Source organism: Populus nigra, chromosome 4 (assembly GCF_951802175.1).
Source record: "Populus nigra chromosome 4, ddPopNigr1.1, whole genome shotgun sequence".
Taxonomy (NCBI): domain Eukaryota; kingdom Viridiplantae; phylum Streptophyta; class Magnoliopsida; order Malpighiales; family Salicaceae; genus Populus; species Populus nigra.
This window is the reverse complement of record NC_084855.1, coordinates 23,067,850-23,090,786: the sequence shown is the minus strand read 5'-3', so window position 1 is coordinate 23,090,786 and position 22,937 is coordinate 23,067,850. Positions and strand designations below refer to the sequence as shown.

Below are 22,937 nucleotides of genomic sequence, written 5' to 3'. Positions count from 1 at the left end.
TTATCTTCATCTCTTTATAATATTCATCTACTAACTTATAACATTGATTCAAACCTTGTAGCTTCATATATAAGTCTCTATAATAGTGGTTTGGCATAAATCATTTCCTTATCAAGACTTTCATCTCCCTTCAAGTTTGAATGGATTGCCCTTTATTCCTCCTCCTTTTGATTACAATATGATCCCATCAAATCAATGCATACTTCGTAAAATTTATGACCATCAATTTCACCTTTTTTTTTTGTTCAGAATAGTCATGGCAATAAAAAATCCAATTACAACAAGAGAAACACAAGAAGTTGTTTTTATTTTATTTTTCTCCTTTTCATATATGGTTCTTTCGGGTCTGTTTTTCTTTGTTTTTCTTCTTGTTTCTGGTGGCTGATGGCTCTAAGGTGATTGTGGAAGTTGTTGTGCTAGGCTAAAGTCAGTTACAAAGAGGCGGAGGGTCGTGGCTTGTTAGATCTTCGGTGAGGATGGTGCTACTGCACGAGGAGAGGGAAGAATGACTATTTGGTCTGTGGGGGGGCTTTGTGTTTTATGATTGAAGAAGATGAGGGAAAGACGACTGGTTTAAGAGGTTATGGTAATGACAGGGATGGCTAGAGAAGAGATGGGGGCAGTGTGGCCTTTTGTGGGTCAGGAGATTGTAGTGGCGGTGAAGATGGAAATGTTTGTGGTTGACTAGGAGAGGGAAGGTCTGGCAAGGCTAGGACAAAGGGAAATTAGGGAAAACCAAAGAGGGGGAAAGAGGAATGTGAGCGGTGCTTGGTGAAGTAGGTGAAGGGGCCATCTGGTTTTGGCCTAAAAGGAAGGGGGCATTAGTTTTGGAAGAGAAGGGAGTCTAAAAAGGAGAGTGAGGGAGTGCAGTAGCGAGGCCAAAAATCAAAAGCCAGGGGGCGGCTTGTTTTCTTTACGAAGAGAAAGGGGGGCGGCACCCTCTAGAAAAGATTGGTTTTTATTAGGGTTTTTTTTATGGATACCTAATTTTCTGCCCAAAATTGCCCTCTCATTTATAGGTGTTGTGACCTTTATTTATAGGTAAAAATGTTACTAAGTCATCAAACTTGGTCCCTTAATTTTCTTTCTTTTTTGCAAACTTTGATTTTTTTTTTGTATTTTGATTTTTTTAAAAAAATGAGTAATATCAATATCGATTAAATGAGAAAAATCAATGATTTTAAAAAACAACGCGTTAAAAGTCGAACACGTTCAAAAGACCTTTGAAAAATTAAATTCTTTTGAGATGATGCTGAAAATGCTAAAAAAGATGCAAATATATCAAAAACATATTTTTTTGGGTTTTTGCTGTTTTTTGTTATTTTTTTCTCGACAATATTGTGTCAAAAATTAGGTAGCAACAACGGTGGCAAGGCATGTTTTCACATCTAGAACTTAGTGAAGCTCCGACAAAAAGTTTTTCCTTCGCTCCCCCTCCTAGAAAAATGTGTTGGCTATTGCAAAAAAAAAACAAAAAAACAAAAAAATCTTGCTATTTGTTTGTCCCAATTCTTTTGATTACAATGTATTTGGTCTTAAATCATTTATTGAGTTAATTTTTTTTCAGTTTCATCCTTCGACATTTGATTTTTTTATTAGATTTGATATTAATTCTTTTAATTGCAATATATTTGATCTTTAATCATTTATTGAGTTATTTTTTTTAATTTCATCCATTGACACTTGATTTTTATATTAGATTTGATTCTCATTCTTTTAATTATAATTAATCTTGAATCCTTTATTAAATTAATTTATCTTTCAATTTCATTCATTAACATTTGATTTTTATATCAAATATGATACTCATTTTTTTTCATTGTTATTTTTAGTTGTTCTTATCATTTTTTTAATTGGAATTGTTTTTCAATTTCATCCATTATGATTTGGTTTTATTTTCTTTTTTGTGTCAAATTTGGTTCTCTTTCTTTTCCAAATCTACATTTTTTAAATCACTTTTTTTAAAAACAATTCTGTTTATCCCTAGTTATTTTTTTTTGGGTTTTCCTTTTATGATGTGATCTGGCCTCGTAGTTTGTGTCAAAAGTTTTGAATGTTTAACTGGATTGGCTTCAGACATTTTCAATTATTTTTTGTCCCTCAACATTTAATTTCATTAGATTTTTTATCAAATTTTGGTTTTATTCTTTCAATTATTTTTTTTAATCTTTTTTTTAGTTTTTTTTTTAATTTAGCCCCTAATTATTTTCTTTTATTTTGTTTTTATACCATATTTGGTATGCATTGCTTGGATTTTAAATTGTTTTATGGTTAGATATTTTACTTTATTATTTTTTCATGGTTGCCTTTCAACAGGGCAATCCTTTATTGAAAATTGAATTTTTTTTTCAAATTCATCATTTGGTTATTAAACTCTTAGCTTCATTGTTTGTTGCACTTTCCTTTTTGTTGCGTTATCCTGATTTCATATCTCAGGTAATAGGTTAGTCAAGTTAACTATGACTGCCTTATAGATTTTTTTTCTCAGTTTTTTTTATGAAATTGATTTTTTTTTACAATTTCAACTTTGGTATTAAATTATTGGCCTTTGAGCTATGCGATTTTTTCATTTTTTTTTCTATTGAGTTTTCCCGAATGCGTGTTAGTCAAGTTAACCTGGGTCAGCTAGCATTTTCTTACTTAATGTTTTTTTATTTAACTTTGGTATTTTTGCTAGGTCCTTCTTTTAGATATATATATATTTTTTATCTCGATCCCATGTTGCGAGTGGCGGGTTAGTCGAGTTAACCTGGGTTGACTCATTTTGTTTCCTTAAATTTTTTATGACTTATTTTTTTTTAATTTCATCATTTTGCATTAAATCATTTGTGCTTGAGCTTTGTCATTTTTCCACTTCTCTTTCTATTTTGTTATTTCAAAAGCGGGTTAGTCAAGCTAACTTAGGCCAACTTGCATTTCCTTTCGCAATGTTTTTTTTAATTTAGGTCTTTTTTGTTAGGTCCTTCTTTTGGAAGTTTATTTTTTTTATTCTGATCTCATGTCATGGGTGGCGGGTTAATATAGCTAAACCAGATTGACTCATATTTTTTTTTCCTTAATTTTTATGAATATTTTTTTTCTAATTTTATCATTCTACATTAAATTATTTTCCCTTGAGTTTTGTTATTTTTTTACTTTTCTTTCTGTTTGGTTATTCCGAGAGTGGGATGGTAAATTTAACCTGAGTTGGCTTGGGTTTTTTTTGACTTTTTTTTTTATTGAACTTTGGTTTTTTTACTAGGTCATTCTTTTGAAATTCTTTTTTTTGTATCTCGATCTCATATTACAGGTTGTGAGTTTGTTAAGTTACCTCAAATTGACTCGGGTTTTTTTCCTTTGCTGTCACTCAATTTTGGGCCCCACGTGCTAATGGAGATGGTGTACATCCCTCTTGAATCAAAGGCAAGAATTTTAGTTCAGGGCTGCTGGGAAATTGACAAAAGAAAAGAAGAAAGAAATATTTTTCGAACCCTATTTCAGCTGTTTTCTGCTCTCTTTATCCTTCCCCTTTGCTGCCGAAATTGTTAGGATTCTTAGGCTAATTATGAGTCTTTATAATGCTAAATTCATTCCTTTTTTATATGGTTTTTAAGGTTGGATAAATCCCTCAGAAATTGCACTAAAAAAAATTGATTCTACTGTTGTTGCAATGTTTTGTTCCAACTTAGGTTTTGATTCTGACTTGGTTTCGTGCAATAACTAACCATCCCAGCTATATTCTGTCACTCATTACATGTTAAATAATTGACCTACATCTTAATTGGGTCCCAGGGCTCACTGTTCTTATGGCAGACTCTCAGTCAAATTGGGATGCTTGACATTGTCAGTTTCTTGAATTAGATCAAAAGACCATTTTTGACCAACCAGATTGCAGCAAGATTCTGTTATTCAAAACGAATTTATCTCATTTTAAATCCTTCATGAAAGTTGTAGTCCTGTACGCGTAGATGAATTTGGGTTTTTGAATCGCTTGATTTCGATATCAGAAGCTTAAGATATTCCCATTTGAATATCTAAACGTGAAAGCATAGAATTTTGCCGCAAGAAGGATTCTGACCCGAGTTTTGCACTAAAGACTCTGGTTCAATCAAATTTTGTTGGTCGTTATTCTTAGGTCATACTATCATTCATATTGGGATGCTCAGCATTGTTAGTTCTGAATCAGATCAGGAGACCTTTTTTTTTACCAACCAGATTGCTGTCAGATTCTGTTCTTTAAAACGATTTTACCTCACTTTGAATCCTTCATCAAAGTTGTAGTCCTAGATGCATAGATGAATTTGGGCTTTTGAATCGCTTGATTTCGATATCAAAAACTGAAGACATTCCCGTTTGAATATCTAATGTGAAAGTAAAGAATTCTGTTGTGAGAAGGTTTGGTCCGAGTTTGCAGGTTTGATTCAAAGGACCTAATTACAAGATATTTAAAGTTTGAAGACTAATTACGGGCCAATATGAAGGACTTTTTTGGACCAAGGGTTGAGTTAAAAAAAATATTGAAATAAGTAAAGTGCAGATGAAATCGGAAGAAACTTGGTTGGATTTGAAAAAAAACAGAAAACAGGGACAGGATTAATTTGCAGACCAATTACCTTTGCCTTGCGTTTCAGCAATAAACAACACCGTCATTCTTTTACACATTAATGCGCGTTGTTTTTCCTTTCTTCAACTGAGGAGACAAGATGATGCCGTTTTAAAACAGCCCCATTTTGAATTAAAGAGCATGGTAATATACCCCCATCTGCAACCTTTTCCCACATTTACAACCGTTTCCTGCTATTTTCTTTTTTGCATTTGTCCCGTCCTTGCATTTTACAAGACAACCCCTTTTTTACGCTAGGATCACAGCTGCGAGAGGGAACGGTTTTGTACCTCACAGTGCTAGCTGGGGAAGAGGACACAGAGGGAGCCTCACCATCATCTAATGGTTGGAATTCCATCCCTAACACAAATGGTTGGGATGAGAGGGTGTTAGGTTAGTCTCAAAGTTTTTGCTTGGCTATATAAACGAGCTGTTGAAGAAAAGAGAGGAGGAGAATGAAAAAAACAGAAGAGGCAAAACAAAAGAGAGAGACAGAAAGAAAACAGTAGGGAAGAAAGAAAAGAGAGAGCAGAGACACAAAAAGAGAGGGAAGGCTGAGAGAGGAAAAACAAAGATATCAAGAAGAGAGTAGAGGGAGACAAAGAGAATTAAACACGTAGAGAAAAGATAGAGACAAAGGAGAAAAGGAAAATAGAAAGGAAATGGAAAATAAAGAACCGAGAGAACAAGAAGAAGTTTGAGTAGAAAATAGAAGGAAACAACAAAAGGGAAGGGAGGTTAAATTCAATCTATTCTACCTTGCCGAAAAGGAATTTAACAAAGCTCTAAAGAGTTTTGAAAAAGTTCCTAACGGTAAAAGAGGAAGGTTTTCTTCGGGTCATCAAAGGTAAACACGCAGGGATTGCCCATCGATTTGCTCTTCCTTTCTGCAAGCAAGATCTACAGGTATAAGCTTCGACCCCTTTGTTTTTCCTACTATATTCAAACTCTTGCATCTGTGTTTCGTTATGTTCCAGAATTGTTTCTTCCTTTGCTCTAGATGTTTGTTTTCTGTTGGGACAAAAGGTGGTATGCTTACCCATTGTTCCATCCATGGCTCTGAGTTGGTTTCCTTTTGCTTATGTTAAAGCTGCATATTCTTTTTTGGTTCTTTTGTCGTGAGGGACCATGAGTTTTAAAGGCCTTCATCATCCTTGCCCTCCTCGACTTAGTGCCTCTTTGACTGGGATTTGTATAGGAATGTATTCCACATAGATTTAGTTTTATCCATAAAGAAAAACGCGAGAGGGGTTCCTTTGCATTCGAGGGGTTTCTTTTAGGCAGGTTTTGTTGATCGTTTTTTCCCCTTCTTTCTTTGAAGATGATTTAGTCGGCCATTTGCTTCTTCTTTTTTATCTAGTTCAGTCTTGAATATACGGAGTATAGAGGCATGCTTCCCAGGTTTCTTTCCTCTTGCATGAAACTAGCATGGTAGCGTCAGAGATTAGGAAAAGATGATAGGCGTGAGACCCGGTTTCTGTTTCTGTTCTAAGGCTTTGAGTTCAACTTTGTATTTTTTGTGCATGCGAACAGGTGCTTTTCTTTTGAGAATAATGGGCAGACTTATATTCAAGCTTCAAGTTTAAGTTGCTATGTCAGGCTTTGCTTGATTTGAATTGTTTTAAGCTTCCAGTGAATTTTGAAATATATATGTGTACAACTTGTTTCTTTAATTGTGATACTTGATTTAATTGTGTTGTTTATGTTTCGACAAAACATAAAATTTTCCTTGTATGTTGCATATGGCTAATACCCTAACATATTTTGAACATTTCTCTTAAAAAAAACAAATATTCAAAGTTTAAAAGAAAATGTGTTTTAGCATGGATTTCTTAAACACAAAAATTATTTTCTTGCATTTTAGATTTTACAACATGTTTGTAAAGTCCAAAGGGTGTTGACCAATATTCCTAAAATATAAAAATCTTATTTTAGGGAATTCATCTTTATTCACCATTAATAGTTGGATATAGAATTCCCAAATGTGTTAATATCTAAAATATTATCGGGAATAATTTTATTCACCATTAATATTTGGATAAAGAAATCCCAAATGGATTAATATCCAAAATATTATTGAGAATAATTTGCTATTATTCACTGTTAATATTTGGATAAAGAAACCCTCAAGTGCTTAATATCCAAAATACTTTTCTAGAAATAATAAGTCATTATCCCTTAATAATATAAGGGCAAAGAAACCTATGAAAGGTAAATGTCTGAAATATTGTTAAGAGCAATCTAACTTGTTTATTTTTAATATAAGGGCAGATTTATACCCAAAATGTTATTTAGAACAATTTAATTACACATCCTTGAAAGAAGCCTCAATTATAATTGGGGACATTTTAAATTTTGATTCCACGATTTATGAGCCATGAAAGCATGAAATACTAAGACAAAAAGGGGCTTTTTTTAAAGCACCTTGAATTTTCTTAGATTTCTAACTTAGTTTTTTGTTTCTCTTCCTTACGATTTACGAGTTACGAACACTTGAAATACTAAGAAAAAAATGAGCTTTTAAGCACATTGAATCTCATTAGATTTCTATTTTAGCTGTCTCTTAATTCATAGATTGTAAATTTATTTCAAATCAAACATAGATTTCAAGAGATCTGCACCGGTTCTTCTTTGCACTTTATAGACATATCTAAAGGTATGATCTATATTGGCCAATGGTTATTTCTTTTAGACTTTGAACCCAAGTTCATTCATCATAGAAAGCTCATCCTAGGAAAACTGATTAGAGAACACCAATACTATAATAATTATAAGGCAAACCAAACACTAAGCAGCTTACCTTAAGTAGGGCGTACCAGGGGTGCTAAAACATTCCCTTTACACACCCAGTCCCTTGCCTTAGAATATTTGAAAGACCAGTTAGGTTTTCTAGTGACTATAATACTAGGTAGCAACTTCCTTTTTAACAAAACAAAGACCCCGACAATCAACTTCCTATCCGGGAAGGATCGCCGTGACGTCGCGCTTTCGATAGGGTACGACATCCTTGACTTTATTTTTTTGTTTTTATATTTGATATTAGGTTATTAGGCCTTGAACTTTACAATTTTTTTTGCTTTTCTTTTTACGGGTTCTTTCCGTCTCATATTCCAGGTCGCGTTTTAGTTAATTACACCTGAGTTATCTTGAATTATTGTTGTCTAAATATTTTTTTAGTGTTTGAAATTTTTTTAGTGTTTGAAAAATTTAGTCCACCCTGCAATATAACACAGACAACCTGTCTAGTGTTGACGAAAAGGATCATAAACATTGTAATATGCGAGTTTGGGATGGAAATAAATAAATCTAATTTGTTTAGGACAAAATTGATAATAAGTTAAAACATCAGTGACGAAAAGGAGCTTACACACACACACAATTTATTTGGTTTTCAAGGAAAAGTAGAACTTGTGTTGGATGCAAAAGAAAGAAATAATGATAATAATAATAAGAGAGGAAGGAGGAGGAAGCAGGCGAGAACTGAGTATTGATACGTAGAATTTTCCGAATCGATTTGGAATTAACTGTGCGACGGGGGAATTTGTGGAGCTGGAAGCTCAGGACGGCGTGAGAATGCCTTGGAACGTGTTGCCGGGCACCAAGCAAGAATCAAGCAACTGTGTGGTACCTGTGTCCGTCATTTACACTCCGATCAAGCCCTTCCCAAACATGCCCGTTCTCCCATATTCTCCACTGCGTTGCCGAAACTGTCGCTCCGTCCTCAATCGATTCTGCACCGTCGATTTCTCTGCCAAGCTTTGGATCTGCCCCTTCTGCTTTCAACGGAACCAGTTTCCCCTTCACTATACCGCCATCTCTGACGACAACCTCCCTGTCGAGCTTTTCTCTCAGTATACGACCATCGAGTACGAGGAACCTCAGATGATCTCATCCTCCTCTCCATCACCGATGATATTCATGTTCGTGGTGGACACTTGCATGATCGAGGAGGAGATGGCCTTCCTCAAGTCTGCCCTGTCCCAGGCCATCGAACTCCTCCCTGATAACTCCTTGGTGGGCCTCATTACCTTTGGTACTCTTGTCCACGTTCACGAACTTGGCTTTGGTGAAACCCCTAAGACCTACGTTTTCAAGGGCTCCAAGGACGTCTCCAAGGACCAGCTTCTCGAGCAGATGGGCTTCTTTCTCAAGAAGCCCAAGCCCCCCACCAGTGTCATTGCCGGCGCCAAGGATGGCCTCTCTTCTGATAGCATTTCCCGCTTCCTCTTGCCTGCCTCCCAATGCGAATTTACACTCAACTCTGTAATTTCTCATTTCCCTTTTTCTTCTTACTTCATTTTATGATAAGTACAATGTAACTATTTTTCATCGCGTTGTTTAATTAATCAGCCAAATTTACTAAATGAATAAAAAAAAAAGGTCCTGGAGGAGCTGCAGAAAGATCCTTGGCCGGTCCCACCCCATCAGCGGGCTAGCAGGTGCACCGGCACTGCACTCAGTGTGGCTGCTTGTCTGTTAGGAGCTTGTGTTCCTGGTTCTGGTGCTAGAATTATGGCTTTCATTGGAGGTCCATCCACTGAAGGACTTGGTTCTGTAAGGACTTCGTTTTCTTTGATATGCTGTTTATTTGAAGTATTATTTAACTCACTATGCTTGTTGGTTCTAATTCTAAACTGGACTCTGCTTGCTTACATGAATCCTACATGACTAAGCTGCATCTAAACTCGTGTTTCTAAGTTCTAACTCTTACAGCATAATCAATCACCAAGATGATGAACGCTTCCATGTTTGCACTGTATTGTTTCTACATCATCTCTTGTCACTTTTATGTGTATACTCATGTAATGACTTTTCTTATACAGTATCCTCTATTTCTTTTTATTTTTATGTTTTTTTTACTGGAATTTTTTTTCCCGTGTTTCTTCTAGATTGTGTCAAAGAATCTCTCCGAACCAATTCGTTCTCACAAGGACATCGATAAGGACTCTGCTAATCATTATCATAAAGCTGTCAAGTTCTACGAGAGACTTGCTAAGCAGCTTGTACATCAAGGTCATGTGCTCAATCTGTTTGCTTGTGCCCTAGACCAGGTAATATCCAACTCTTACAACAAGCACATACTGACCAGCATGCAGTGTGTGTTTAACTTTGAGTACCCAGTATCTATATGTGTATTGATGGAATAAAAGGGGAAATTTAATGAAATTTTACATTCCGTCTGATGCTATATGTATATCTTTTTTTTTTTTAAAAAAAAAATTCCTTTTGCAAATATCTTGACAAAGGGCACTCCCATAGTAAAGGTCAAACTTCTAACTTGCTTGTTTACTGAAACTTGGGTTTTGTAGTTTTAGAAATATTTTGTGATTGGAGAGCTCTATAGCATGTAAAAAAAAATTAATTTCATTAATGGGGCTATGCTCTTTTTTGTGTCAATTACATATATAATTCTTGAATACTACAATTGCTTCATGTTTGACTGCTTTTTCGTTGGACATCCATTGACTGAGCCTTTATCCATCGTTTTTGGTCTGACTTTTCTGGATAGCTTGGTAATGATTAGCTTTCTTTGTGTCTCTCTCTTTGGGTCTCTAATGATTTTTGTTCTCTACATCTGGGACACAGAAGTCAATAAGATGTTAAGTATTTTGTCAGTCCCTACCTACATTTAATACGCTGCTTTCCTATTTTTAAATATGTATTCATCATAAACTGCTGTTATAGTTACTTTCAGCATGATTGAAAACTCTTTAAATTGAATTCAATTAAGAGGTTTTAATGAAATTTTATGTTTGAAATCATTTTAAGTTTCAAGAATTGAATTTCAAATGAAATTCAATCTCAAAAAATGGTACAAAGTAAATCAAAAGTCAACCCCTCTAAATTACATTTCCAAAGAGAAGAATTTTAATATTAAAAATAGCTTTTCCAAAATACACATCTCGTTTTTTAAGAGATATTTGAAGAAATAAAATGAAGATTATAAAGGTAATATAGAAAATAAAATGAATTGAATTCTATCTCTTACAAGCATCAATTCAACTTATTTATCAATTGAGGTAAATTTAAATACTATAATTGAATTAATTTACAATAGAGAATTGATTCCAAATAACCTGATTCTTGAATGCTTAATATGGGTTGAAAATCAAGAGGTGCTTCTTTTGCTCGACTGTTTTCCTAGGTGGGGGTTGCTGAACTTAAAGTTGCAATTGAAAGAACTGGTGGGCTTGTCGTGCTTGCAGAAAGCTTTGGCCATTTAGTCTTTAAGGATTCTCTGAGACGCGTTCTCCAGTTGGGTGATTATGATCATGGACTATCATCAAAGTAAGATTTATTCAATCTCCTTTTATGTTGGTCTATGAAGTCTCCCACTATCCTTTTGAGTTTTTTTATACCCCGCAATGGTCCTGTCACTTGCCAAGCTTTCAGCTTTACTGAAAAGAAATTGTCAATCTATTCATTGTGAGTATTGCCATCAATCTATTTATAAATGATAAACCGAGGTAGCTGTGAATATAACATACTGTAGCAACGTAATTTGTAGTGGTAGCAATAGTATGGACATTAATAAACTGCAAAAACTCAAGTAACTCACATTCAAAGATGTACAATTCTTCTATATATAATTTTTTTTTTAATTTTGCTTTTCCTTGGGTTTGTTTTTGGAAATATGATGTAGATCTGGAAGCAAAAATGAAGATAGACCTCAAAATCAATTAGGGGTTTCTTAAATTCATCAGGGGATATATAATTTTTCTAACAGTACGAAGCAATAGATATTTACTAGGTTGTAGCATTGCTCTCCATAAAAAACAAAGATGTGTACTGTGAAACAAGTGTTGATATTGGTCTCACTTGGTTTGAATTTTGTTATAGTTCTTATGGCATTGGTGTCACTTGATGGTTTTGAATTTGTTTTTCTTAGTTTGTAGCTTAGATAGACCTGTATTATGGAACAATTTTTTATTGCTTGTGCTTGGTGGTTTACACTTTATTATATTGCTTTATCAAATACAGCAGCTGATACCATTGTTGTTTCCCCAACACAATTTTGTACTTCCTCATAAAACATGTTATATTTCTTTAGTTCATGGATGCCTTGAACCTCATGTGATTTGTTCAAAAGTTCCCTTATTTGTTTCCTTATATGTGATATAATTGTATATTTTTGATTACCTGGACTAGAACTATTAAGAAATTGTTTTTTCACACTTGCAATATAGTGGTATCTTTGAGGTAAACTGCTCGAAGGATATCAGAGTTCAAGGCATTATTGGTCCTTGTGCATCGCTTGAAAAGGTATGATCCAATGGATTTTTTAGTGGTTTTCTTTTTCTTCTTGGCTTTCTTCAATGTAAATTTACTTGTCCATGAATTTGTGCAGAAAGGTCCTTTGTGCTCTGACACAGTTGTAGGCCAGGGAACTACTAGTGCATGGAAGATATGTGGCCTGGACAAAGCTACAACTTTATGTCTAATATTTGAAATTGCAAAGGACAGCACAGATACTACTGTTCAACAACCCTCAAGCTATCAATTCTACTTCCAATTTCTGACTTATGCTTATGCTTTTTTGAGTGGTTAGTTTCCTGTTACTTTTTTCTTGGAAAAGATGGATGGGTCTCTGACTTATTAATAATAATTTGCTACAGCTATCAGCATAGTGGTGGTCATATGAGGCTTCGCGTAACAACCCTCTCAAGAAGATGGGTTGCTGGACTTGGAAGTGCTCAGGCAAGCTCCGCTGTGCTCTTGTATGTGATGGCTATTAGAGCTTAAACAAACATGGATGTTCGTCATCTAATAAAACACGATCTCATTATTAATCGGGACTCATTTAGGAAATAAAAAAGTAACTAACATATTTATGGGTGTATGACTAGAAAGTCTACGTAGCCAGGAGTTTTAGTCACCGATCTAAGAGGCATCGTATACTGAAGGGGGTGTTTGGCATGGGGGTGGAACTTGTTTTTCATCAAAATTTGAATTGTTTTTTTTGCTTCAAATTAATTTTTTTTAGTGTTTTTGAATCGTTTTGATGTGCTGATGTTAAAAATAAATTTAAAAAAATAAAAATATTATTTTAATGCATTTCCAAATGAAAAATACTTTGAAAAACAACCTCTATTACACTCCTAAACACCCTCTTAATATCCTTACCTTGCACATTTTTAAAAACTTTTTAATATTTTTCATTTATGTTCATGTTGCTTTATTAAGACAATATCAATGGTATTTATGAAAAAAACACTTTGAAAAACAATTTCTACCACACTCCCAAACACCCTCATATCATTACCCTGCACATTATTACAAGCTTTTTAATATTTTTCACTTATGTTCATGTTGCTTTATTGAGAGAATATCAATTGTATTTATGAAAAATCTGAGTCCAAAAATTGTTTTAGATCTTCTACTTCTCATTTGTATTGTTTTCTCATTTCCTGCTAGTCCAATAGAACTGGGATATATTTGGTAGAAAAATAGAAGTGAAGACATCATGTAACGAACTTATTTAACATGCCACACCTGTCTTGTTTCTTGCATGATGAGTAGTCATATATCAAATCCATGAATAGCAGAAAAAAAAGTTGCCCTAATGAAAATATGACCTTCTAAGCTACTCTCACCATGGCATACCCATTCCTCTGTTGCAGGAAAAAAAACCGCATTAATCTGACATGGGGGCATGGGTTTTTCTAATCTGTCTTTGAATATTGTAGCTATTTTTTTTTTCATATTTGTTATCAGGAGCTTGAAATTTCTCATACGAGTGTAGTGAATTCCAGTGATGCTCTCATTTTATATATAAGCAACAAAGTGCCACCTAGACTTGATGTACTGATGAAAGGTGATATCATGGCAGCATAGGAGATCAGGGTGTTGACAGGCAGTATGTCGTGCAGAATAAAATACTGTCAAGCTTCTCAACCTTTTGTCCCTAATTTTATAGTTTATTAAATATATATCCTGTGATCTTCCAGAACAACTTGGGCTTTGCAATGATGCATGTCAATATTGTGTGTGAAAAGGCATAATAGGAGGATAGATAGACTTTGCACATATTAATTTAGTTACTAAAAGTTTGGTCAGGTAATATACATATTGACCACACACGCACACAGATCTATCTGTTGGTGCTTGGAATCGTATTCAATATTTGGTTTACTGTTTGCACTTTCCACAAATTAATAAAATAGAAAATAGTGGTCAGATCATTCTTTCATCTGATGCAGGGTATGGATCAATTTTTCTTCCTTCCTTTTCTTCTTTTGGGTGCTAGTGAATTTTTATTTGTAATTCTCAATCTATTTTAATATGCTTTAGGACTTGATTGCTGGATTCGACCAAGAAGCAGCTGCTGTAGCTATGGCACGCCTAGTGTCTTTCAAAATGGAAAATGAGGTAACCATCAAATCTTCGATGGCTTTTGTAAATTCTTGGATATGGAATAGTGAGGGTTATCAATGAGATTTATTCTGAGAAGCTCTCTGTTGTGCTGAAAGACACGCACCACCACATTTACAAACAAACAGTGAGTAATCAATTGAGTCCAGTAACCCCTCTTTGTTTTAGAAAGTACCTCTAATTGATGGTTTGCGAAGATAAGAATGAGTGTCTAGGAACAAGCCACTTTTCAGTTTTAGGGAATTTTCAAACAGATTTTTGGGGTTTTTTTCCCCTTGAAGAAGTAATTTTACGGAACTCCCTGACTTATTAGATTCAAAAGGAAAAATATTTTTATGGAAGACCTAGAAACATTTTTATATTTTGATTTTCAAGATAAAAAACCTTGTAACCTTTCTAAGCAAGTGGATAACCAAGAGAAACACATTGTCATGCTTGAGGTTCAAATTTTAAATTTTGAGCGATTGTATGTGTCAGTGCTGGCATAGCAAAGACATCCAAAAATTCATAATTTGAATATGAATATGAATATGAAGGTTTTGCATGAAACAGTGCTTCATATGGACTCTGACCACATTATAAAAGGGGTGGGCCCATGATTGACACTATAAGTTGCTGTAGCCCCCCCCCCCCTAAAAAAAAAAGAAAATAAAGTAAGGAGGTAAATTGACTTCAAATCTTTAACATTCAAAATATGTCAAAGCTTTCTTCTCTCCACAGCCCCATTTTGTTGTGGAGTGACACACTGTTTTGGAAGAACCTTCAAACTTTGAAAATCAGGGGCTCTTTTTCCATGAAATTGTTTTGCTTTTGCTTTATTGCTAGCATAGTTTGAGGGGTAATGAAACAGTTGTCTAGAAAATACTGATATATGCCCAAGTTATTACAGATTTGGAAAAACGGTCTCTTTGTTAAGTAGGCTTGTGTCACTTTATTAGAATAATAATAGGTATTTGGCATTTTAACCATTTTTGCCATTGTGTTGTTTGATGATACCTGTCAAGAAGGCTGAGTTTGACCCCATAAGATGGCTAGACAAAGCTTTGATACATCTATGTGCTCGATTTGGAGACTATCAGAAGGGTAGTTCATCTTCTTTCAGCCTATCTTCACGGCTTTCAATATTTCCTCAATTTATGTTTCATTTACGACGTTCTCAGTTTGTCCAGGTAATATAATGAATTCGAGATTTATTTCTTAAGCACTTATTCTTAACAAAAATTAATCAGTTAGGTCCTTTGAAATCTTTATAAGCTCCAGTTAATGTTATTCTACAGGTCTTCAACAACAGCCCAGATGAGACAGCATACTTCAGACTTATACTGAATCGTGAAAATGTTGCCAATTCAGTTGTGATGATACAGCCTTCATTGATTTCTTATTCGTTTCATTCAGGACCAGAACCAGCACTTCTTGATGTTGCTGCCATTGCAGCTGATAGAATTCTGCTTCTAGACTCTTATTTCACTGTTGTCATTTTTCATGGGGCAACAATTGCTCAATGGCGGAAAGCTGGATATCATAATCAACCTGAACATCAGGTACTCTGTTCTGTTAAGATGACATGATATGAGCTATATGAAAAAAACATGTCTTTTAAGTTATAGGCCGCCTCCATTCCTGAAACTGACATATAATCAAGGACATTCTTAATAGTGAGAGATTCTAAATCCTTGACTTAATTGACATGGTTGCTAACTTCAGAAAATGAACTTCACTCCCATGACATCAGCATGGTGATCACTATTTTGACCAGTTCATTGTGATATGGTATACACTTGCTTGGTCTCCCAAAGTATACAAAGTGACATAAATGTTTAGTAGCCGTTTCTTGTTCTCTTTTTTTCTTATTTATTGCAGTTCTATCTCATTATATCACATTGTGTTCTGAGCTTAGTTTTTCAGTCTTAGCTCTATGTTAGAGGTGCAGAGAATCACCATTAAGTTACAAAAATTGTTCTTGATGACAAATCATGTTAATATACAATCCAACAAGTAGGTGGCATCAGATATTACTCGCAGATTATCACACAATATATACTCCCATAAAATATCTTCAGATGTTTTTTTTTTCCAGTCAGTGGTTGCATTTTGGTTTACGGTGAAAGAGGCATGTGGTTCTGGAACCTAGTGGCAGTGGTGATGCTGCCTCCATCATCTCTCTTTTATTGCCCCGCTTCCTCTTTTTATGATATCATTTTAGTCCTTTGCAGGCATTTGCCCAGCTGCTGCAAGCTCCTCGAGATGACACAGATGAAATAATCAAGGAAAGGTTTCCAGTTCCTCGCTTGGTCATTTGTGATCAGCATGGTTCACAGGTGCTCTCTTATTTATAAAACTTCTGAACTGAAAATAAGCATTCAATTATGGATAACATGAGTTTGCTTTTTTTTTTTTCTTTTGATAAGCAGCTTGGGTTTGCTCTTATTCATTGTTCCTCTTTCTTAAAAGATTGACCTCTGAATTTTACCCCTGCTTGTTGATTGTGACTGGAATTTGCACCACAATTTACATATTGTAGTACCAGTGTTGTTAACATGAACCATAGGCACTGGGCAAAAGGCTTTGCGGCTAAACACTTTCAAGCTAGCAAGGCACTACACCAGCTACCAAGGCACACAAGGCTCTTTTCCAAGAGCCTACACAAGGGATGAGTGTGTGCCTAGGTGAACAAGATGCTATCATCATTATCATCTGTCTCTTTATTGTTATTTATAAAGTGATGTGCCGTGAATGATTTGAAAATCAACAACAATGAATCTGATGAAAATAGATGAAGGATAAGTTTGGTTGGTTGTCTTTCTTTTGGTGTTTAGGCTGGATTATAGTGATTTTAAAGTAAATAAGATGGAGGATAGACTAGAATGGTACTTTGATAAGTCGATCTGGACGCCACAAAGATCAATCTAAGATTTCGACGCCACACTCTTTGTGATTGAAGAGTGATAACTCAGGTAGGATTCTTCACAAAATCAATTTGGAAGAACAAAACTTAATTTCAAATCTTGGCCAAAGTGTTTATTACATATTCTGATACTATATTTATAATTGGAACATCCCTCCATAATTACCAAAATTCAACATGATAGAAGTCAAGCCCAAAAATTAGACTTTGACAAAGTAACTAGACAAATTTAACTAGCACACGTTTTCTGACCTTAATTGAAATATAAACAAACCAAATTTAAAACGGCTATAACTTCTTGCACAAAAGTCCAATGCAATCATGGTTGGACAATCTAGAAAGATCACGTTCTGAACTTGAAATCCACCTAGATTAGTCTTGTCTTCACATGCAATTGATGACTTCAAAATCGGGTTCAAATTCACCTACTATTCTGACCGTAAACAACATCAATTTCGTCACTTATTTGCATTATCAATCCAAACTCAAGTAGCCCAACATCAAAAGAACCATTAAAGGTTTTTTCCTTGTCCAAGTTTCAATTATAGGCAAATAAGAACCTTTGAACCAATTCCAAACAGATTGCTAGTTTTTAACTCCGAAGCAGCTTCAATCATTCCAATTTGACTCGTCAAGGCCCTTTGCAATTGTTTCGCTCTCGCTCTTGTTATTGGGTCATCTGAATCTTCTTGTAGATTAGATTCAGCTTTACGAGATGGATTATAACTTTTGTCAAACCGAGTGTTCACAATGCCTTTTCTTTGCACTAAGTTTATTTCTAAAAGATCACCCTAGCTTCGATTGCTCTAACAACATTCCTACTGTCATGCTTTCGCTGTCACCTATTTTGTTCTTCAAGGATTAGGACAGCAACAGAAAGAGGTGAGTTTCCGCTGATACAGTAACCCCTCTACAAGTTATTCTTAGTGGAAGGACGTGCAATCTAGAGTAAAGGCCCTCACCTTTAATTTAGTTTAGACGCAACTTACAATCCATCTTGTAAAGCTGAACCTAATCTACAAGATGATTCAAATGACCCAATAACAAGAGCGAGAGCGAAACAACTGCAAAGGGCCTTGACAAGTCAAATTGGAATGATTGAAGCTGCTTCGGAGTTAAAAGCTAGCAATCTGTTTGGAATTGGTTCAAAGGTTCTTATTTGCCTACAATTGAAACTTGGACATGGAAAAAGCCTTTAATAGTTCTTTTGATGTTGGGCTACTTGAGTTTGGATTAATAATGCATATAAGTGATGAAATTGATGTTGTTTACGGTTAGAATAGTAGATGAATTTGAACCCGATTTTGAAGTCATCAATTGCATGTGAAGACAAGACTAATCTAGGTGGATTTCAAGTTTAGAACGTGATCTTTCTAGATTGTCCAACCATGATTGCATTGGACTTTTGTGCAAGAAGTTATAGCCGTTTTAAATTTGGTCTTTATATTTCAATTAAGGTCAGAAAACGTGTGCTAATTAAATTTGTCTAGTTACTTTATCAAAGTCTAATTTTTGGGCTTGATTTTTGTCATGTTGAATTTTCCTAACTATGGAGGGATGTTCCAATTATAAATATAGTATCAGAATATGTAATAAATACTTTGGCCACGATTTGAAACTTAATTCAAAGAATTAAGAGTTCTTCCAAATTGATTTTGAGAAGAATCCTACCTGACTTATCACTCTTCAATCACAAAGAGTGTGGCGTCAAAATCCTAGATTGATCTTTGTAGCGTCCAGATCGACTTATCAAAGTATCATTCTAGTTTATCCGCTATCTTATTTACCTTAAAATCACTATAATTCAGCCTAAACACCAAAAGAAAGACAACCAACCAGACCTATCCTTCATCCATTTTTGTCAGATTCATTGTTGCTGATTTTCAAATCATTCACGGCACATCATCTGGTATCAGAGCATCAGTTGCGATCTAAGGCAGGAGCAAAAAATAGAAGAAAGGCTTGCTGGAATTGAGGTTGATAAACTTAATTATGGCTGGAGATAAAGAAGATTTGCCAAGAGGGTTAAGTTTGGAACAGGTTATGGGCTTACAACGATCTCATGCTGAGATTCAGGATGAAATGACTGGTATTTGTGAACTGTTGAATACCCTTATGCAAATGATGCAAAGAAATAATTTGCAACCCCAACAGAGGCAAGCACTTAGGGTTCCACGAAATGATATTATAGAAGCTGACGAAGATCTAAATGGGGATGATGAGGCCGACGATAGGGGCAGACCAAGAAGGCAGAATTATAATCCTCCTAATGGTCTCAAACTTAAGATTCCACCGTTTAGAGGAAGTAGTTCACCCGAGGAATACTTGGAGTAGATTCAAAAGGTTGAAAAGGTGTTTGAATGGTATGAATATTCTAAAGAAAGGAAGTGCAAGGTGGCAGCACTTGAGCTTACGAATTATGCTCTTTTATGGTGGGAAAACTTAAAGATTCAGAGGAGAAGGGATGGAGAAGAGGAGATTACAATGTGGGCAACTATGAAAAGAGTGATGGAGAAGAGATTTGTTCCTAACTACTATAAACAGGAGCTATACTTCAGACTTTACGACAAGGATCTTTGAGCGTGGAAGAGTATGTGAAAGAGTTTGAGTTTCTGCTGATTCGATGTGAATTGATGGAACCCCAAGAGCAAACAATAGCTAGATATGTTGGAGGGTTGAGGAAGGATATAACTAATACTGTTGAATTACAGCTGTACATCTTCCTTGAGGAAGTTATAAAGCTTGCAACTCGAGTAGAGAGGCAGCAGAAACGAGGAGGTGTCCGAACTGGTGTAACTACGTTAAGCACGACAATGGTTGTTTCTACACCTATACAAACATGGAGCACACCTAAACGAGATGAGAAGGTGGAGTTTAGTAAGGGGAATACTAGTTTTGATTCTTTGAAGGGAAAAGAGAAGGTGACAGAACCTCAACATCCTAGGAGGTCTCAGGACATCAAGTGCTTAGGACATGGGCACATTGCTTCGGAATGTCCAAATAAAAGGGTGATGATTTTGCATGGGGATCATGGAGAGCTGATCAGTGGAGATGAGGTTGAAACTGAAGATGAAGATGAGGTACAAGTGGCTGAACAAGAAGCGGATTTCAAACCAGTGAATGGAGATTTGTTGGTTGTGCAACGAGTTCTGAATGCACAAATTGACGTTAGTAATGAGCAATGCGAGAACATCTTTTATACTCGATGTTAGATTCAAGATAAGGTATTTGGGATGATCATTGATAATGGAAGTTGCACTAATGTTGCGTCAACTACCTTGGTGGAGAAATTGGGTTTAACTACCATTCCACATCCCAGGCCGTATAGTTTGCTATGGCTGAATGAGAATGGGGAGATTTGGGTGACAAAGCAAGTCCGTGTACCCTTTTCCATTAAAACCTATCATGACAAGGTTTTGTGTGACGCACCGATGTCAGCTAGTCATTTGTTGTTGGGTCGTCCATGGTAGTTTGATAAGGATGTGACCTACAATGGACGAAAGAACACTTATTCTTTTATGATGAATGGAAATAAGGTGAACTTGTTACCATTGAGTTCTCAACATGTTAGAGAGGATCAGTTACGAAGCCAATAAAAGGAGGTGAAATCACGTAAGGGGCTGTTGTTAACCAAAAAAGAAGACATCAAACAGGCATTAGCTTCGGTGTGGGCTGTTTTCATGATTTAGGCAAAGCAATTACTAAAAGTAGAAGGATTGGACTTACCAAGACAGATTAAAGAATTACTTGAAGAATTTAAAGATGTGTTTCCAGATGAATTACCTAAATGGTTACCAACTATTCATGGAATTGAGCATCAAATTAATTTGGTGCCGGGAGCTTCACTTCCTAATAGACCAGCATACAGATGTAATATAGAGGAAGCAGAAGAGATTCAAAGGCAGGTTGGTGAGCTCTTAAAGAAGGGCTATGTGCGAGAATCACTTAGTCTATGTTCTGTACCTACTTTGCTTGTACCGAAGAAAAATGGTATCATGAGGATGTGTATGGACAGTCGCGCTATCAACAAATAACAGTTAAGTATTGATTTCCTATACCCAGACTTTATGATGAGTTGTATGGTGCTGCATTGTTTTCTAAATTCAATTTGATGAGTGGTTATCACCAAATTAGAATGAAATCGAGATGAATGGAAAACAACATTTAAAACTAAGCAGGGGTTATATAAATGGATGGTAATGCCGTTTGGGTTATCTAATCCGCCTAGTACATTTATGAGGCTCATGAATCATGTTTTGAGAAAGTATATTGGGCTGTTTGTTGAAGTATATTTTGACGATATCCTGGTGTATAGCAAGACCTTTGATGATCATGTGAAGTATCTTAGAGTTGTGTTTGAAACTTTGCGAGATTTTAAAATTGTATGGGACACTCACAAAGTGTTACTTCTGTAAAGAAAGTCGTGTTTCTTGGATATATTATCTCTAGCAGGCGAGTTAAGATTGATGAGGAGAAAATTGAGGCAATTCGGGACTGGCCAAAACCTGCCAGTATCGCTGATGTGAAGAGTTTTCATGGTTTAGCTTCTTTCTACAGGTGATTTGTAAAAGACTTCAGCTCTATTGTTGCTCCTATGACATAATGATGTGCATCATGGGAATTATGATGTGAAAAGTGTGTCTAGGCACACAATTATCCTCTTGCATCATTTGAATTTTTCCAACTTTGAAGAGATGTTTCAATTATGATGTGCATTATGATAATTATAATCCATCTCGTAAAGCTAAATCTAAAATGTAAGAGGATTCATATGGTCTAATTCCTTCTAAAAACTTTCAAGCTACCAAGGCACACAAGGCTCTTTTCCAAGAGCCAACACAAGGGATAAGTGTGTGCCTAGGTGAACAAGGTGCTATCATCACTATCATTTATCTCTTTATTGTTATTTATGAAGGCTACTGCGTTTATGTAGTTGTTTTTGTTAGGCCCATAACAGTTTCCTGAAGCAAGCTGAAAAGGGAGAAACATTTGAAGAGAGATGTTTGCCAGTCTTATGCTTTACAGGGATAATGTTTCTATCCTTCTCAGAATGGGATAGTGGTAGATTCATTGTTTGAACAATTTTCTTATCATTTAATAGTTTTATGTTATTGATAATTCTTTTAGCCTGTTTGTAAACAGAATTTTCAAACCTATGTAGAATTTGAGCAGAACCTTTATCAACAACATTTGAGAGGCCATTTGAGCTAATAGGCTAATTAAATTGTCATTGTTATGACTGTTGTTTCTTCTTCTCCCATTTTCTAGAAGAGCTTTCTTCCGTTGTCTTACAAATAGTATTATTACACATTTTACATATTGAAAGTACATGCATATGCTTGCGTTTTGCACCTTGTGGCTAGGCTCTAGGGCTTTTAGTACCCATGTGCTTCTTGTGCATGTAGGCAACACTTTGTAGAAGCTGACAACTAACCCTTCAAAGCAAACGCATCTACTTAATGCCAGTTCTCTGAATGTTTTGAACATATGTTTTGCCTTTTCCTATTATCCTCAGCTGAATAAAGACAGGTTTGCTGCATATGCTTTGCTAGAGGGCCTATGCATCCAAACTGAAACTATTTATGTAAGTGTCATATGTCTTGGATGATTGGCCGAATGTCTTGGTATTAGATGCATGGTTACCTGCCCTGTTGTAATCACATTATTTAATACATGTGTTTAATTTGATACTCCGTGTCAGCTAACATTGTTATTCGATGCAGGCCCGTTTTCTTCTGGCAAAATTGAACCCTTCTGCTTCATACAACTCCGATTCTCCTCTTCCCGGTGAAGATGTCTTGTTTACCGATGACGCGAGCTTTGAGGTCTTCTTGGATTATCTTCAAAGACTAGTAGTTCAAAGAGACCATTTTTACTAGCAATCTTGTAAAATTTATCACCTCAGAGTTCTGTACAGTTGTTCTAGGATTTTTATAGGCTACCTAATTTTCTGATTTTACTTTCTTGCAAAAATCTTGTCATAACTTGATTTGCTAAAACAGCAAATTCAGGTTCTTTTTGACAAATAGACAGTGCAATGATAAATTCATTTATTTACACTAAAAGTGGCATTCTCAA

General features: G+C 35.4%; 1 protein-coding gene across 1 annotated transcript; it reads left to right on the top strand.

The window, feature by feature from the left end:
• Positions 1-598: 598 nt before the first annotated feature.
• On the top strand, positions 599-22,937 carry LOC133691771 (protein transport protein SEC23 C-like). The gene is made up of 13 exons (XM_062112363.1): positions 599-679; positions 8,081-8,845; positions 8,963-9,136; positions 9,472-9,633; positions 10,728-10,870; positions 11,770-11,845; positions 11,931-12,130; positions 12,199-12,280; positions 13,874-13,951; positions 14,962-15,123; positions 15,232-15,495; positions 16,168-16,272; positions 22,583-22,937. Exons 1-13 carry the CDS (start codon positions 599-601, stop codon positions 22,736-22,738), a joined length of 2,448 nt encoding a protein of 815 aa, XP_061968347.1. The 3' UTR covers positions 22,739-22,937.